This window comes from Malaya genurostris, chromosome 3, assembly GCF_030247185.1.
Source record: "Malaya genurostris strain Urasoe2022 chromosome 3, Malgen_1.1, whole genome shotgun sequence".
In the NCBI taxonomy this organism is placed as follows: domain Eukaryota; kingdom Metazoa; phylum Arthropoda; class Insecta; order Diptera; family Culicidae; genus Malaya; species Malaya genurostris.
The window spans coordinates 80,674,926-80,693,812 of NC_080572.1; the positions used below are offsets into that span (position 1 = coordinate 80,674,926).

Genomic DNA, 18,887 nt, shown 5'->3' on the forward strand with positions numbered 1-18,887 from the left:
TCGGCTGTCAGCTTTCATTTGTTTACTTGTTTGTGCGGTTGAAATTCTGCGTTTTCAAAATGTCGCGTATTGAAAAGGAAGTGAAAATCAAGGTTCTGGACACATGGCTAAGTGAGAAGGGTATTACTATGCAAAAATTGGCGAAGCGGTTTGGAATTCATCATGCCAGTGTTAAAACCATCATTAATAAGTTTGGGGAACAGTATTCTTTGGATGAGCTACAGAAAGAGGCAGAAAACCCGTTTCTGCCAACCCGAAGCTGGACCAGAAAGTGGTATCTCTAATCATGAAAAACAAATCAATGTCAATACGTGATTTGACCAAAAAAGTAGGAACGAGTGTCGGAATGATCCAGCGTAACAAGAGGCTAAATCACCTGAAGACCTACGAGAAGCAGAAAATCTCGAAACAAAGTGTAAAACAGAAGAAGCGAGCAGCAACAAGGGCCCGGAAATTGTATTCGCGTCTTTTGCAGTGTCCGGATGCATGCGTTTTGATGGACGATGAGACTTATGTAAAGGAGGACTCAAAAACCCTTCCAGGTCCACAATACTTTACTGTCGTCGTTGGGGAAGATGTGAGCGATGCGGACAGGTCGATTCAAGTGGAGAAATTCGGTCGAAATGTACTGGTATGGCAAGCAATATGTGCCTGTGGTTTGAAGTCACCGAAACCTCCATTTACGAACTAAACGGGGGTTCGTAAACAGAGGTAGTTCGCAAAAAAAGTTTACGTTATTTGGGATTTGGTTCGTAAAAAATGTTTTTAGATTATTTGGGATTTGGTTCGTAAAAAAAGTTTACGCTATTTGGAATTTACTTCGTAAAAAAAGTTTTGTGTAATGAATGTGGAAACCGCCCATCATATGGCTATTTTCGAAACGGGTGTGAAGAGTAAGGGCAAGAAAATGAAGTTTGCGCTTGTTTCAAAATCCAAGATGGCGGCTTTCGGTTTATTGATATTGCTTACAACTTCTAACAATATGAGTATCTTCGGAACGGGATTGATAAGCAGATGTCGGAAAATGATGTTTGAGGTGGTTCTGAAATTCAAGAACCTTACACATTGTAAGGGTTTTCATTGGCGACTTCCGGTTGTTGATATACCTTGAAAACCCTTACAATATGGGTATTTCCGGAACGGGATTGGTGAGCAGATGTCGAAAAACGATGTTTGAGCTGGTTCTGAAATTAAAAATGGCGACTTCCGGTTTTTGATATACCTTGAAAACCCTTACAATATGGGTATTTCCGGAACGGGATTGATAAGCAGATGTCGGAAAACGATGTAGGAGGTGGTTCTGAAATTCCAGATGGCGACTTCCGGTTTTTGATATACCTTGAAAACCCTTACAATATGGGTATTTCCGGAACGGGATTGATGAGCAGATGTCGAAAAACGATGTTTGAGGTGGTTCTGAAATTAAAAAATGGCGACTTCCGGTTTTTGATATACCTTGAAAACCCTTACAATATGGGTATTTCCGGAACGGGATTGATGAGTAAATGTCGAAAAACGATGTTTGAGTGGTTCTGAAATTAAAGATGGCGACTTCCGGTTTCTTGATATTCCTTGAAAAGCCTAACAATGTTTTTATTTTCGGAACGGGATTGATGAGTAGATGTCGGAAAACAATGTTTAAGGTGGTTTTGAAATTCAAGATGGCGACTTCCGGTTTTTGATATACCTTGAAAACCTTTACAATATGAGTATTTCTGGAACGGGATTAATGAACAGATGTAGAAAAACGATGTTTGAGGTGGTTCTGAAATTAAAGATGGCGACTTCCGGTTTTTGATATACCTTGAAAACCCCTACAATATGGGTATTTCTGGAACGGGATTGATGAGTAAATGTCGAAAAACAATGTTTGAGGTGGTCATGAAATTAAAGATGACGACTTCCGGTTTCTTGATATTTCTTGAAAACCCTTACAATGTAGGTATTTGATGTGATGCCATAAAAACTATGTTTGTGATCGTTCTAAATCCAAGATGATTGATATTTTTTAAAAATACTCACAATATGGATACTTTCAGAACAGATTTGGTGTGTAGGTACCAAAAAAGAAAGATGTTTGTGATCGTTTTGAAATCTAATTCGTAGCGAAAATACCCATGTTGTAAGGGTTTTCAAAAAATATCAGGAAACCGGAAGTCGCCATCCTAAACTTCAGAACCACCCTAACAATCGTTTTTCGACATCTACTCATCAATCCCGTTCTGAAAATTCTCACATTGTAAGGGAAATATCAAGAAACCGGAAGTCGCCATCTTGAATTTCAGAACCACCTCAAACATCATTTTCCGGAATCTACTCTTTAAACCCGTTTTGTGGTAGTTTCCATGGAATATAAATGAACCGGAAAACGCTTTCGATGTATGCCAAAATCTCGTTTTACGAAGTAGGTTCGTAAAAAAAGTTTACGTTATTTGGGATTTTGTTCGTAAAAAGAGTTACGTAAAAAGAGGTAACGTATAAAAAGTGTTCGTAAACGGAGGTTTGGGTGTATAAACGAAAAGTCACATTCCTTATCAAAATACGAACGAATAAATTCATTGTTTGTCTACTATCGGTTTGGGAATTGCCTGCTAAAATTGCTATGTTATTCATTTAGCTGACCTCTATATCATGAATTATTAATGTTTTCAACAAGTTTGCGGTGCAAGTTGCTTGCAACGATTTTTAATCCTTCAAATCCTCGTAAACGTTTTGTTGGTATAAATAAGCTTCATGGTCTCTACGTGTAGACACCCGTGTGGTCACTCCTATTCACAAATTGCCTCAAGAGTACGGGTGAAAACGAAATTCAATTACGACCAGCTATGATTTCAGAGATCCAAACGAACGACAGAGTGTTTTCCCATATGATTCACAATGTTATACGCGACACAGACACAAGCGAGTCAAATTTTATCACCTATATGTTGAGTGTGTATGACACTTACCATTTCAACAACTTCCACCTCGGCTTCGATTCGCAGGTGATAGAGGAACATCTTCAGGTCCTTCTTGATTTGAATCGAATTATCCTCCATCTGAGCGACGGTGAAGATTCGCATCTTGCAGTTCTTCCAGGAGCGATGCTGCTTCAGTAGGAAAGGTAACAACATCAGCAGGCCACCGTCGTGCACGATCCACCAGATGTCGATATTGCCGGAAATCTGACGGATAAATAGAAATGAAATAAGGGATGAATTGAAACGAACAATCTGGTACATACCTTGTCCTGTGACATTGGGAAGAAGTTGATTCCTTTCGGCACCAACAGCGCCATTCGAGCGGCACTGACGTTCCGAACCGTTTGCAGGAACACGTGCCAGGTACGATCGTCCTCACTCTGACGCCAACCGTACGGCCAACCAAGAATCACCGTGTTTGGTTTCATGCCCCCGAGCCCGATGGTTTGGACGCTGATGATGAATAATGAGTCTTTAGGTGTGTAATTTACTGTGCTGTTTCGTATCGGAAGTGACTTACACATGCGATAGTCCGTCGGCAATGTTGCTCGCGACCATCACGTCGCAGAATCCTTTCAGTTTTTCCTCCTCCATGGTCTTGCGAAGTGCCTGCTTGGCAGCGGCCGCTTCGCCAGCCCGCTTCGTGAAATCACCTGGCACTAACGATACAACCACAACCAAACCTTTACCTGCCTTCAACTGAGACGTGAGGGAGAACAGTTTGCGATACTTGGGAGTGAAGTCATCGTTAAGCTTGGACAACATCAGAATCTGTGGACGCCAGTTCTTGGTGTGTGGAGGACCTTCTTCCAGACGGAGCAGTGAATAGCGGGCTGCGGACAGAGCGATACCCCGGATACCGTCACCCCATTCCTTTTCCGCTCTGTTGATGTAGTGAAAACAAGTTAAATGTTGTTGCTCAGCTTGTACATCATTGAGTGTCAGCTGGTGTTATGTGTTTGTAGTTACAACGAAATGAAATAGGGCATGGTTGTATCGATCGGTTATTTCGTATTTTCCGTTTATTCAGTTAACGCTTCGTTACGATTGTTTGTAGAGTTCCGAATTGGAAACGAAAAATCAAGAATTATTCGAAAACTGGTTCAGCTGTGACGACCGAACGTTTATTTAGGCATGTTTCAGTAAAAGAGTAGTTGTATGTCAGTTTATGTTTATATTTAATCAATCATTCAAATATCATTATATTACGCATAGGACACATGTTGAACACGTTTGTCTCATAAGTCCTAACGTCCAAACGTACGATGAGGAAAACAGAAGCTGAAAATACTCGATATATAAAAGTATCAAAACGTTCACCTATTAAAATCAACTTAATGCTAAAATCATCCGGTAGCTACACACCGAAAATTAACGCTTGTCAATAGCTCTGAATTCCATTCGATACGATACAACCATGCATCGAAGCCTACAGTTCGAAACAATAAACTCTTACTCATACTTACCCTCGATATTCGATGTACTTGTAAACCAACACTGCCAGACCCATTGCGATCAGTGCAAAGTACCAGGATGTCATAAACATAATCGACATGCACAGAGTTAAACCGATGAGCGATAGTGACCTGTTGTTGTGATTATTATTGTGATAACCGGACAGTTGCGCCGAATAACCACGTGTGTGGGGGTGGCATCGGTGGTAGATGGTTTCCATGTTGTTTGTGTCAGATTGCACAGCAGCACCGGGAACAGGAATCGAAAACAACGAAACAAAATGAATCAAAGGGAGATCAATTGTTGCCTTTGATGTAAACCTATTCATCATTATGTCTATGTTGTGAACTTCATCAGATACCATCGGAACGGAAACCAAGTGTACGTTTGGTCAGGAATTATGCGAAAGCTATTGACTACTGTTTTGCAACTAGCAATGCATGTACATATAATTGAGGTGAGGGCATCAAGGGGTATAAATGGAACGGAATTTATTTGGTCTATCAACGGAGTATTCCCAAAATGAGTAGTAAGTCATCAGACTCTAATTAATTCGTACACGTCTTCAGTATGACAAACCATTTATTTTGCACGAATGTAGAGACCAATTTGACTCTAGACTGACTTTCAAAAAGGGCTTGTTTATTCTTACATGCACTTTCTTCGAAGCGTTGTAAATCAAAAACTGTCAATCGTACACAAACGGTGTCCAAGAAAAAATGGTAGAAAATAAAAAAAAAAATAAAAAAACCTGTTTTAATCCACCTAGTGGTGTAATGATGCTTTTCTCATGTACATATAATATTGTGGTATTCTATTCAAATTTTTGAAAGAAACCAAGAGATTGTTTATGCATAACATACAGAATAAAACAGTGCTTTGATTGCGTAAGTCATTCATAAGAAAACGAAAGTCAGGGGACGGGTATAGCATGATGGGTAAGTCGATGCCTTTCACGCAGCCCGCCTGGGTTCGATTCCCAACCCCGCAAATAGTGTCAGGAAGTTTTTCTGTCCCGAAGAAGTGAATGACATTAATGTTAAAGCCTCTATAATAGAAACAAAAAAAAAAGAAAACGAAATGGGTTCACTATAATATGCACTTCCGGACCGGAACCCGAGAACCGGTATAATCAAAGTCGGTTCGTATGGCCACCAACTAACATGACATACAAACTCTACTAGTACGCACTCTAAATTACGATTCAAATGTTTGTTGCATCCGAAAATAGGCAGTAATTTTTGGTAGGACCTAAGACCTTTCAATTGACCCTAAGATTGGGAATAACGGTTAAGAGTCCAGTTTATAACATTTTGTACGGTTTTTATTCCGCCAGTTTCAGTGACGGTGTACAATATGTAACACACTTTCCCCTATAACTCCGGAACCGGAAGTCGGATCCAGATGAAATTCAGGAATTCTGTATAAGACCGTGAGACCTTTCATTTGAATCTAAGTTTGTGGAAATCGATCAAACCATCGCTGAGAAAAGTGAGTGAGATCCATTTTGGTATATATGACCACTATTTTCGGAACTTCCTGAACCGGACAGCAGGAACCAGGATAGCCGGAATCGGTTTGTTGAGTTGCCTACTGATAATGACCATCGATTTGTGTAGTTTTGAGACCAGTTTAAAATTTTTTTACGTTTTTTGTTTCTCCGATTTAAGTGACGGTGTACAATATTGAACACTCTTTACCCTATAATTCCGGAACCGGAAGTCGGATCCGGATGAAATACAGGAATTTTGTATAGGACCGGAAGGCCTTTCATTTGAATTTAAGTTTGTGGAAATCGGTCAAACCATCGCTGAGAAAAGTGAGTGAGATCTATTTTGGTATATATGACCACTATTTCCGGTACTTCCGGAACCGGATACCGGGAACCAGGATAGCCGGAATCGGTTTGTTTAGTTGCCTACTGATAATGACTATCGATTTGTGTAGTTTTGAGACTAGTTTAGGAATTTTTTACGTTTTTTTGTTTCGCCGGTTTAAGTGACGGTGTACAATATTGAACACACTTTACCCTATAATTCCGGAACCGGAAGTCGGATCCGGATGAAATTCAGGAATTTCGTATAGGACTGGAAGCCCATTCATTTGAATTTAAGTTTGTGGAAATCGGTCAAACCATCGCTGAGAAAAGTGAGTGAGATCTCTTTTGGTATATATGACCACTATTTCCGGTACTTCCGGAACCGGATACCGGCAACCAGGATAGCCGGAATCGGTTTGTTTAGTTGTCTACTGATAATGACTATCGATTTGTGTAGTTTTGAGACCAGTTTAGAATTTTTTTTTACGTTTTTTGTTTCGCCGGTTTAAGTGACGGTGTACAATATTCAACATACTTTACCCTATAATTCCGGAACCGGAAGTCGGATCCGGATGAAATTCAGGAATTCCGTATGGGACCGTAAGACCTTTAATTTGAATCTAAGTTTGTGGAAATCGGTCAAACCATCGCTGAGAAAATTGGGTGAGATCCATTTTGGTATGACCACTATTTCCGGTACTTTCTGAACCGGACCCCGGGAACCAGGATAGCCGGAATCGGTTTGTTTAGTTGCCTACTGATAATGACCATCGATTTGTGTAGTTTTGAGACCAGTTTATAAATTTTTTTACGTTTTTTGTTTCGCCGGTTTAAGTGACGGTGTACAATATTGAACACACTTTACCCTATAATTCCGGAACCGGAAGTCGGATCCGGATGAAATTCAGGAATTCCGTATGGGACCACGAGACCTTTCATTTGAATCTAAGTTTGTCAAAATCGGTTCAGCCATCTCCGAGAAAACCTAGTGAGATTATTTGACACATACACACACAGACATTGCTCAGCTCGATGAACTGAGTCGAATGGTATATGACCAATTTTCACTAGTCGGTTTTTCTAGTGATTGTATAACCTTTCTGTATGAGAAAGGCAAAAACGAGCTAAATCCACCTAGCAGTGAGAGGATACCTTTTTTTTATCAATCCGCATGTGTTTTTTACATTAATATTCTTCAGTATTTTGATGCTCGTCGTTTCAAATGACAGTTTGAAATTTCAATCACTCATTATCCTGTACTTTTGGCACTGCAAGTCGGATCGAAAAGAAAAATTGTATGAAACCATAAAATTATTTCTTTGAATCTGAACGTGTGAAAATCGATTAAGAATTACATGAGATGTCACAGTGAGTTCCACTGGTTTTTGGTACTTCCTGAACCGAAATCCAGGGACCAAAAAGCAAAATCAATGCATTACATTGCTTTTGTAGAATTTTACCTTTATGTTTCTACAGAATTTGCAGACGATTCTTAGCGTACAAAATCATTGAATGGCTAATACTACTTACACTAAGTATGCTTTCAGCATACATATTCAGTTTCAAAACGGTTTGTATGACCATGAATTAACACGTCGACTAAATTGGAATAGTTTTGAGCTCAATAAGGGTTTGAATTTTTAAAAAACTTATCACTCTGTAATTCCAGAATTGGCAGTCGGAATCGGATGAAATTTATCAATTTTGTATGGAGCCATTAGTCTTTTGGATGGATTTTTTGTTTATGAAATTCGATGTGGTCTTCTTTGAGAAAACGATTGAGCTATTCCCAAAGCTTTCAATACCGGGATTCGGAAATCTGTGTAGCCGAAGTCAGTTAAATTCGCATAAGGGATTGTAAAACATTTCATTTGATGTGATGTGAAAAATTGTACTGCATTCAAAATACCAGTTTTGGGTACATTCCGGAATCGAAAACCGAATATTGGTTAAATAGAAATAAATTTATTTGGTCATCGACTATTAAAATCTGCAAACCAGATAAACCCGATTGATTTATGTGAAATTAAGATTTTTAAACTAATCACCCTGTATCTCCGGAACCAGAAGTAGGATCGGATTGGAAACAAGAAGTATTTAAGGAATCCTAAAACATCCCATTTGAATCTTATATGGAGAAAATCGGTTATGCAATCTTTGATAAAATTGAGTGAAATTTTTTGTCACACACATTTGCTGAAATCGACGAACTAATTCGAATGGTATGCTTAGAAACAATGGCATACACCATTGCATAATCGTGTTTCGCTTTGCTCCCAACCCTCGCTTTCCATACTGCTGGTATAGGAAGAAAAGTCGCTTGAGCAAAAATATCGATATCACCGTTAAAAATGGCAGTATTTTGACAATCTATGGTGTGTTGAATAGCTACAATCGAGTGAAATCTATGTCTTAACGCATATTTTGATTTCAAGTACTATTATTAGATAAAACTGCGTGTAACATCCGATATCAAAAACCTTCAATAACGTTCAGGTCGCCTTGTAAACCTTTTATTAGTGACTAGCTTGATTAAAATCGGTTCAGCCATCTCTTTTTCGCGCATTTTACCCCTTTACTCCAGAACCTCAAGTCAGATCCGGATGAAATTCGATAGGAAGGTATTGGATTTTCGTTTAGGCGAATTTAGAAAATCTCGTTGTAATATCTTTCAAACAAGGCACTATGGCTTGTTGTAATCCGTCCATTTTTGAAGGAGATATTGGCATTTTTCTGAAAATGACTTTTCCTATTTATCTCAGTAAAAAGAGTTTTAAGCGTTTCATGATAAATCGATGTTTTGAAGCAAAGTGAAACACGATTATAATATGCACTTGAAAAACTGTGTACAGCACCTAAAAGACAGTGTACACCATCCTTTTCATGACATTTTGTCCAGTAAGCTGAAACCTGTTTGCCGTTCTTATATATAAAGGTTTTGCAATCACTGGGAAAAGATACTTCCGAATCGATCGTCATATACCATTTGAATCAGTTCTCCGAGATTAGTTGATGTCAGTTTGTAGGTGCGGGTATAAAATACGTAGTCGCTTTGTCTCGGAGTTGGGACCGCTTAACCGATTAAATTCAAATGAAAACCCAATGCCTGATGTGTACTGATGTCCTGCCATGGTCGCGCTTGCACAAAAAATATATCATCCTTGATTATTCAGGTTTTTACTTACCTGTTTTACGATATTGGCACGAAATGCGAAGCGGTTTGTTTTTGTTTATTTGTGTTAGAATAATGGCTCCCGGGTAACGAGTTTGTAGCAACCAGAAAAGTGTTGCTGGAAATAATTTTTCTGGCTTTAACAATGGGGTCTTTTAACATTGTGGTAACTGGAGTGGAATCACTTTTCATTAAGTTTTTTTATTCGTGAACGCATAATGTTGGCAAGACATTATTCTATTATTAGCTCTATTCCAAACATCGAAACTCTATTATTAGCACTATTTTAATCATCGAAAGCTCGATTTCATTCAAAAGTGATTTTTCATAAGAAAATAAACAAAACATGCATTTAAAGGTTAAAGGCATTCGAAAAATTTAATGATAGTGATAAAAATAGTCATTGGAACAGTAGAATATGTTTTAAATGATCATTAGTAAAACAAAATGCTCATAGCGGCTCTTCTCGAGACTATTCTTCTTGAAGTGACCGTTATCAAGATATTTAGAACGGAAATTCGAAGAACAAAGCTTTTTGTTAAATTATGTCGATTTATCAAGTCTTCACATCCAAGAACAGTTTTGACATGAAAGCGTTTTGCTATATTACTGAAAATTCGCCCTGCGGAAGAATGGCTAGAACTTAACAACATAATTCTTCATCCATGCAATCATTAATATGATCACCAATTTATGATTAAATTTTCAATAGTGTGAGAGACCAAAAACAACTCAAAAGTTTAGTACAAACTTTCTTTAAAAAGCTGTGTAAAGCATACAAGCGAAAATTCTCTTAAAATTACCGTTGCGAACGATTTTGCGTGCATGAGTTTTTATTGTATGCCAGGCCAGCACGAGCACCTAAGCGATTGCTGAGCTGCTTGAAGCGCCTCTGTAGGCAAACTGCTACTTGGTGACAGAGATGTCAGGTTCGTTTTGGCAAAATCGCCACAGACATTTACGAAAATCGCCGCGGTCTTTTTTTCTCTCGCTAAACAAATTCCGTGCAGCATTCTTTCTAGACAACTTGAAGTTCGCAGACTTGTTTTCGAGTTTACAAATGTTTTCAAACCTGCTAATTGAATTTAAGATATTTAAAATTTTCATATGGCATCTTTGCGAAACAGCTCATACCGGTGAGCAGCTCCGAACCGATCAGCTCACTAAAGTGAATCGATTCAATGCATCAGCTCTTCAGCTCATTTAGATTGAACTGAAGGTTAGTTTTGAGCGCCGATTTTCTTGCACCGTTTTTCTTGCGCCGTTTCTCTTACTTCGTTTTTCTTTCATATGCATGATCGAAATCATTAATGCACAAAGAACAATGCTATGCGAATTAATTTGTGTGTGAATCATTATTATGTCACATTTGTTGGCATCCCTGAATGTACCTTAGCCTACTGAGTGAGAGGTAAGATTTCTTATTGACAATAGCTCATTCAATCTGTTAAAGAAGGATAGATACACATTTGGTAGAACGAATGAATCCTTTTTATTTCGAAATCGCTCTTCAAGAGCCGAAGATCCGTTCAGCTCGTACCTTGTTTCCACCTTACCAGTGCTGTGAACTGGTGAGCTGCGGTTCTTTTAAAAAGTGCTGTGAGCTGTCAGCTCACTTTAAAGATTCGGTTCAATGGAACAGCTCAGGAGCGAATTGCCCATCTCTATTCAAAACATATTAAAAACGGAAAAATTTCAACAACTAAAATAACGTGTAAAACATTTGAGTTATCACGAAGTAACATGATTTTGAAGACGAGATGTTGATCGTTCGGCGCTCACTGCAAAAGTGAATGGTTTCACCATGGCTATAGTGAAAATAAGTCACACGAAAAGTACTGAAGATATTTATTGGAAAATAAAATATTCCAAAAATTTTTCTTACTACTTTTGGTCAGCTTTTTGGGGTGAAGGGTTTGTACTTTTATAAATTTTATCCGTTTTTTCATATGTGTTGAACTTTTGATAATTTTCCGGATTTTCAACAATTAAAACTAATTTTGAAAAGACTTAAAAAAAGTTCCATCGAGTTCCACTTGGATTTTTTTCTAGTATCAGGAATATATTTTCCAATAACTATCATAAAAGTCCGTTGCATTAACATAAGATGCATATTTCGCTTCGGTGCAAGGTTTTATCTTAGATAAAAAAAAAAAACGGTAAATTGTTGTATAACTTTGCCAGGAAAGAATAAAGCTATGCACTACCTTCAAAATATTAGATTTTATATTTTCTATAAATCTTCCATATGGTTGAAAAATAAACCAATCAATTTACTGTGCTTAAAATTGCAATTCAAGAAATGCGAAAATCTTAGTCTAAAACTTTTCCGTTTTCTTTAAAACTGCTCGAGAAAAATGATTTCAGTTTCAGCTTGCTTCCACTAACACATTTGATTAGCAACAAACACATTCTTATATGGATTTACTTTTGCAGAAATTATTGCGATATAAAGATTTATGCCCCTTCTATAAGTAAACCCGCAAAATAGAAACCTTCAACGCGCGAAAGGCAATGGATATGGAATGTTGTCGTAAAACTATTAATTTTTCCGGGAAACTGCTTTTTAGCAGAAAACATTTAGTTTTGATTATTTTGTGTAGTGCAATCTAATATTACAAATGCATTGAGGCAGTGTTGCTAACTTTTTTATTAGGGAATTAAAATCTACATTCATAATATGTAAGCAATTTTCCGTTGGTGGGAAATTGATCAAAACTGATACTTCATCCAAAATGTCAGACTTAACATGAATTTGAGAATAAATTAAAAATTTGATAAACTCGTTGCACTGCATATATGAATACATAGATCTAAGGCATACGTAACAAAAAAATGTACGGTAATACACAAATTACCAACACAAGTTAACTTGGTTTACTCTTGATCCTTAATTTATTGAAAATACAGGAATTGAGCATAATAATTGAAAGAGAAAACAAAGAGGAACTGTCATTTGCACTTGGAACCTATCCCAGTGTTTATCGAGCATTGGTTTGCAGCAAAACCAATCGCGAGTGTTTAATCTTTTCCAACACAATGTTTTGTTTACAGCAATGCGAATAGGAAACAGGATACTGGTGAGATCGCTCCTTCACTTCCGGTGAAACCCACAACGAGTGAACACGTCGTATCGTGTTAGTGCGGTGAAAATTTGAGTATTTCGCGAGAAACAAAGGATTTTCATCCGTACTTTGGCGTTGTCACGCAGCGAGGTTTTCACTTGTAGTCCAGTGGAAAGAAAGTCAATTGGACTATGAACAAAAATCAACTGGCAATATAGCCTAAGTTGCTGTGCCATCAAATCGACGTCATCTCAACTGAGGTGACGCCAAACTAGAAGAAAAAAAGGGAGACGATCGTTCCTTAATGATATTTTCCCTTATCAAAATCGGGATAGATTAATCGATCGACTCCATCGATTATCCGAGAAATGTTCAATCAATCCTGTTTTTTACAATTATTAAGGATAACTCTAACTTTATTTTTCCGTGTATAATTCTTTAGAGTGCCCGATTGATTTCATACAACTTCCTCTTGGGCATAATTTGTGTACAAGTAACAGTTTCCGTTTCACAATGATTTGAAGAAAGTGTATACAAATAAAAAAAAACTTTCGGTTTTTTACAGATTAATTTTGAATCGAATTGGTCTCTATATCCATTCAAAATTAATGGTTAGCCATACTGAATACATGTACAAAATTTTATCCAAATCCTCGACGGCTCTGATTTTGCCAGCGTATCTACCATTAATATCTGCATTTGGTCATATGTCGAATTCGATGCATCCGAAACATACCTTCTAGACACAGTTACATGCTCTATGGAAGCAATAGAAAGTGCAACCACCCATGAAGTAATCCTTCATCAAAAATTCATTCGATATTTACCACCCGAAAGTAACCCTTCCGCGACGATCTATTCATCGCTGGCATATTTGACAAGGCATTTAAATTCGCTTCGGGGAAAAAAAAAACATTCTTCTTACCCAAACTTACCAGTGATAGAATTTGAAGCGTGGTCGCCAGTTGGGAGTTCGCAACAACGTCTGGACGGCACAGGCCAAATTTACGAACCCGTAGCACATCAGGAAGAACATGGACAGCAGTGGTGCGAGCAGGTCGACATTTCCGAGTAGGATGCCACTCTGACAGATTAGCAGTGTTAGGATGAGGGCACGCGTCGGTTCACCACGCTTGGATGACACGGCAAACGGTTCGAGGAACGGGATGATGCCGTCCTTGGCGATGGCCTGCAGCAACCTCGGGGCACCGGTTAAACTTTGCAGGCCAGCACCGAGCGTCGAAAGGAAAGATCCAATCAGGATGACCCACTGGTTCGGCCAGGCCATATTCGCTACGACCAACTTTCCGCCTATCGACTGACCGAATCTAGAGGGAGATAACAACGATAAGGGGAAATAATTGAATGGTTAAATTTATGGTTCATCTTTGTGGTGGTGTGGTTATTGCGACGGTCTGTGCTGATGGCATCAGTTGAACACATTGGTAGTGTCAACCCTGGTTATACTCACTTGTCACGCAGCAGCAAATTGTCAACCGTTCCAGCGAATAGCATCACACAGGACAGATACACGGTCGATGTGGTCAAAATGGCACCGATTGTACCGATCGGAATACTCTTTTGTGCGTCAGCCAAATCCCCGGATCGATTGGAACCGGCCATGATACCTGTGGATGGAGCAGGAAGGAGTGATCAGCGTTCTCATCAGCGATAAATGTGCTGATTCATGTACTTCGTTGTTAATGTCGTTGATTGAATTGTGAGGGGACAAATGATTTGTTCATTTTTTTGCCGCATTTCTATTTCGGAGTTTGTTTACATGCGAAAAGTTAAAGAAACGTGTGCCATATTCTATCAATTCAAGTTAAGCCGGGCACAACAAACTAGGACAACGTAACACATAAAGGAAAGTGCATTGAAGCATTATTTTTTTGATGGGTCGGCGATTCACAGCTTAGAGCATACACTGAAAATTTTATATAAATGCACCCGGTGAACGACCACGATAGGTTCAAATCGAATATAAATAAACGATATACAATACAATACAATACAATTTTATATAAATAACTGGGTTGTAATTAAATCATTATCTACTTAAACTTTGACTTGATCGTAAAAAATAGGTAATAACGTCATCACTAGTTAGTCCGGTGTATATAATACGCTAATTACCTAAATATGCGGAGATGGTTGGGTTCTACCTACAATTAGGCTAGCAAGAGTGTATCGAAAGCTTTAATGCTTTTAAATAACGAACAAAATCTTTAATGTACTGTTCCATTCGTGAAGTGGCTGGTGGGAAATGATTGTACATACAATTTAAATCGGTCTGTGATTATATTTTGACGTTAAATTTTCGACATGAATTCGACTTTGTCACAAAATGCCACTTTGCATACTTTGTTTTTTTTTTTCCAAAATCGATCTAGACTGTCTTTTGAAAATGACCAACTTATTTTTGTACTATCTTTTGAAAAGGGCTTAACTTTTTTACTAGTTGTACTTGTGATTTTTTACAAAATCAATTGGATGTTTGAATAAAAATAATGAAAAAAATCATAATCCTAATTCCTAACTTTTTTCGGTTTTTAACGATATCAAACTAACTAAAGATTAAAAGAAGAGAAAGAATATGAAATTGTAGTCACTCACTTTTCCGTACTTCTCACTTTTCCGCACTTTATTCTTCACATCCTTGCTCTTCCTTGAGTACTATGGCTCTATAATTTCATATTCTTTTTCTTCTTATAATCTCTAGTTAGTTTGATATCGTTAAAAACCGAAAAAAGTAATAATTACTGACTGACCAGAAGTCATAAATAAAAAAATAAAAACTAATTCCTAACTTTTAAATGTAAATTTGATTTGCAAAAAACACCTCTTTGATTTTGTCCCAAGATACGTGATTATGTTCCCTACCAACCGTTCATACATTGCACTATGGACCTATGGACGGGAAATTAGCGTGACAAAAATATTTTCACTATTAAATATTAGTTTTTTGTAGTTGGCGTCTTCACAAAAGTTGTTTGTATCTAAATGGCGCTCCTTTTGATGAAAAAAGTTACAAGGGTGGTTCTTATTTATATGAAAATCTGAAATCCAACTTTTTTAATTGAACTTAAAAACGATTTCATTACACAAAAAAATTGTAGAAAATTTTATTTTGAGCAACTTTGCTGAAAAAAGCACCTCTCTAACTTTTCATTTGATCGAGTTACATAAATTCTCGAGTAAAAGTAAAGGCTCCTGAAAAATCACCTTTTTTGTTCTAACTTTTTTGTGAAACGTTCTATGGAAAAGTTGTCTTGAAAAGAGTTGTTGAACTAATTATTGCGTAAAATTTTGCTGAACCAAGCTTTCTCATATGAGCTACCAGTAAAAAGTTATGATTGCTTTTTCATCAAAAACTAGTCAAGCTTCAAATATCAATATTCATTAGATGCCAGATCGACAAAAATGTATCCTATGCAGTTCCGGAAAGGTCATGATATAAGTATAAATTTAAGAGAAAATCGGAAGGGTGTTATTTTCTTAACTTATTTAAATTAATCCTCAAAAATACCTTAAAAACTCAAAAACATTGCATAACTCTTAAACGCCTTATCGTATCAACATACTTCCTTTAGCAAAACAATAGTATCAAATTAGTTCTACAAGTGTTTCATACATTGTTCATTCGAGAAATAAGACACACAAAAATTACAGCCGAAAATAGATTACAGAACAATTTTAATCAATTTATTACCAAAAATAAAAAAAAAGTCAATGCCGGAGAGCTCGGATCGGTTGGATCTGCATAATGCGGATTGCCTTTTAAGCCCGTATCAGAGCGAATTGCGCTGCGGTACACTCCGCGCGTGCGGGTCGTGATTGAAAAATTCACTGCTCCGAAAGTATTGATACTTCCTCTCTGAAGCTTTGCCAAGATTGAGTTAAATCCCTAAGGCTTCTTTTTTCAACAAAAAACTACAAGGATCAGCCCCATGGGATTGTTCGAGCTATTGATGTGGAACAAGGCAACCAAAATTTCTAATGATCTACAATCAAACAGTTCAATCAATCGTCACACTTTTGAATTCGCAATTGCACGAGAGTGTGCTTACCCGGTGGATGTTGTCGACCCGCATCGGCCCGATCATCGGGCCGATTATCGGACCGATTGAGCACGATATAGGGCCGATTGTAGCGCTTCGATCGGCCCGTCATCGGACAATTCTGCACCATTTGCATCAATCGCGTCGACCTAAAAAAGCTTTATGTTTACATTATGTATCGCTAGAGAAACAAAGCGAAGGAATATCAAACAAGGCATTTTCGAGCCGACGTCTCCCCGATAGGGTGTGCAAGAGTGTTAAACATTCTTTTGTCTCGATCATGGAGGCTTTAACCTTTAGGTCATTCGCCTCTTAGGGCCAGAAAAACTCTGGCCCTATGTTTGAGGTTGGAAATCCAACCCCGATATATCTCATCACCTGAGTATTGGATATCCGCTCTCTGCTTTGGTATATCTTCACTCTTTTGTTCTACCGATACACTATGTAAGCTCGAAACGCAATCAAAAGCTTTCGTGCACGATGCGTCCGATGTTCGAATTTACTGGGTAGATTGATCTTGATTAGGAACCAACACCGAACATTGTTTGTTTTATAGCCGACGAAATTACACCAATATCCCAAATGTATGCAATTACTTGCATTACATACTTGCGATTTCGATAATTAAGCTTCTCCAAGCTTGTGTTCAAGTTTTTTATGCAAGCAGTTTTTTAGCGTTAAGTTTCTCTACCATTCTGCGATTTCGGTTGAAGCGATAAACTATTTCTCATTATCAATCGAGTTCATCTAATATAAATTAGAAATTAATCTTAAGCACTCAAAATTTATCCAGGGGTAGTTGTCAATTTCTCATAGGGAAACGACTTAACATGGAATTCCGAGCATGCATGACACAAGATCAGAGCATACCAATTAAGGGCTGAGGCCAGTGTGTTTTAGGGCGTTTTAAAGGGCTATTTTCACGCTTCAAATCTGATTTTCTCAGAAACGAATATCAAAAAACCCAACTAACAATCTCTTAGAAAATTAGTTTAGATTATTCTGTGAAAATTTCAGAATGATTGTTTGACTTTAGCGGTCGGGAAAGTCTTTTTTCTGAAGGAAGAATTGCATAGCTGAAAACGGCAACTTTCAACTTGTTCATTGAATATCTCTCCTTCAAAAGCATGGATCAAAAATCTATCCTGACAATGTCTAGATAATTTAGTTTAGATGCGATTAGTGCATAAAACATACATGTTGTCGCGATAAAAATTAAGTAAATGTTATTTTTGCAATGGAAACTCCATTTCTATGGCGGCATTATTTTTTTATGCTCTTGTAACGTAACGTAACGAAACATGAAAGAGAAATATTATCGGCTCAGCAATGCTGCCAAACAAGCGGTAGCTTTATTGGATTTTATGTGATGTAATCAAACTTGTAACCGAAAATATCAAAACTTTCTTGGCCACCCGGCCACATCGAGAGTCATTTAACACATTTACGAGAGAGCATGGAGAGAAATGTAATACTCACAGCGAGCCACACGGTTTTACGCTAACAACTGGCCCCAGCCCTTAAAGCTTCAAATCGTTTTATGGCACGTTTTTGTCTTGCTGTCTAGCAACAACCTACCTCTAGCATGCTACGAGTAGGACTGAAACGTTAGCTTTAATTTCGCTTCTATTTATAGATTCGCGTGCTTCCAACAGCTTCGCTTTTGCATCGATTGACCAATCAGAGCGATGCTCTCTCTTTGATACATCGCTTACTCCTTCAAAACCGTCGTCTATGGCAGGGAAATCCGGTATGCCAAAGATTTTTAGCAGCCAAATAGGACACTGCTCGCTACTAATCAAAATTTCAATTATATATAATTGAAAATACGTGGTTTGATACATTCAAATCGAAACATAGAAATATTTCCTATCAAATGATGAAATAATATTAATAAACCTGACCACATTTCTACGTATAGTTTTTCTTGAGTTTCTGATTTGCACCTCTATATAGAAAATAAGGATGTATTCCACATAAAAAAAAGAAAAAAAAAATAGACCCAAGTTTGAATTTTTTTATTTGTTCATTAAACTTTTTTTATTATATTAACTTTAAAGGTTGTTTTGTGGAATCGCTTATTTGAAAGCAAAGGGAAAGACGCACATTTCATGTCTTGGACGAATGTTTGTTTCTCTATTAGATTTTACAGTAAAGACTGTTTAAAAAAGGCTCTTTTTTGAAAATGCGAAATTTCAAAAAAATCATATCTCGAAAATTCCACATACCATATTGACATAAAAAAATACGTGTCGAATATTTTCGAGTTCTTTACCGAAAAAAATAGTTAGATGAAAAAAAAATAAGAAGGCTGTATGTGCCTTTTGGTCTACGACCCTGCTTCTTATTGTCAGT

General features: G+C 37.6%; 1 protein-coding gene across 9 annotated transcripts in view; it reads right to left on the reverse strand.

The window, feature by feature from the left end:
- LOC131435732 (solute carrier family 12 member 4) overlaps nt 1–18,887 on the reverse strand; it is a 652,550-nt gene that overhangs the window by 41,348 nt on the left and 592,315 nt on the right. For all 9 annotated transcript variants that reach the window (XM_058603892.1, XM_058603893.1, XM_058603896.1 and 6 more), the window contains 6 exons: nt 13,943–14,099; nt 13,407–13,799; nt 4,427–4,546; nt 3,481–3,843; nt 3,224–3,413; nt 2,949–3,164 (listed from right to left, as the gene is read on the reverse strand). In XM_058603892.1, the coding sequence (XP_058459875.1) occupies nt 2,949–3,164; nt 3,224–3,413; nt 3,481–3,843; nt 4,427–4,546; nt 13,407–13,799; nt 13,943–14,099 (1,439 nt within the window). The remainder of the gene's footprint in view (nt 1–2,948; nt 3,165–3,223; nt 3,414–3,480; nt 3,844–4,426; nt 4,547–13,406; nt 13,800–13,942; nt 14,100–18,887) is intronic.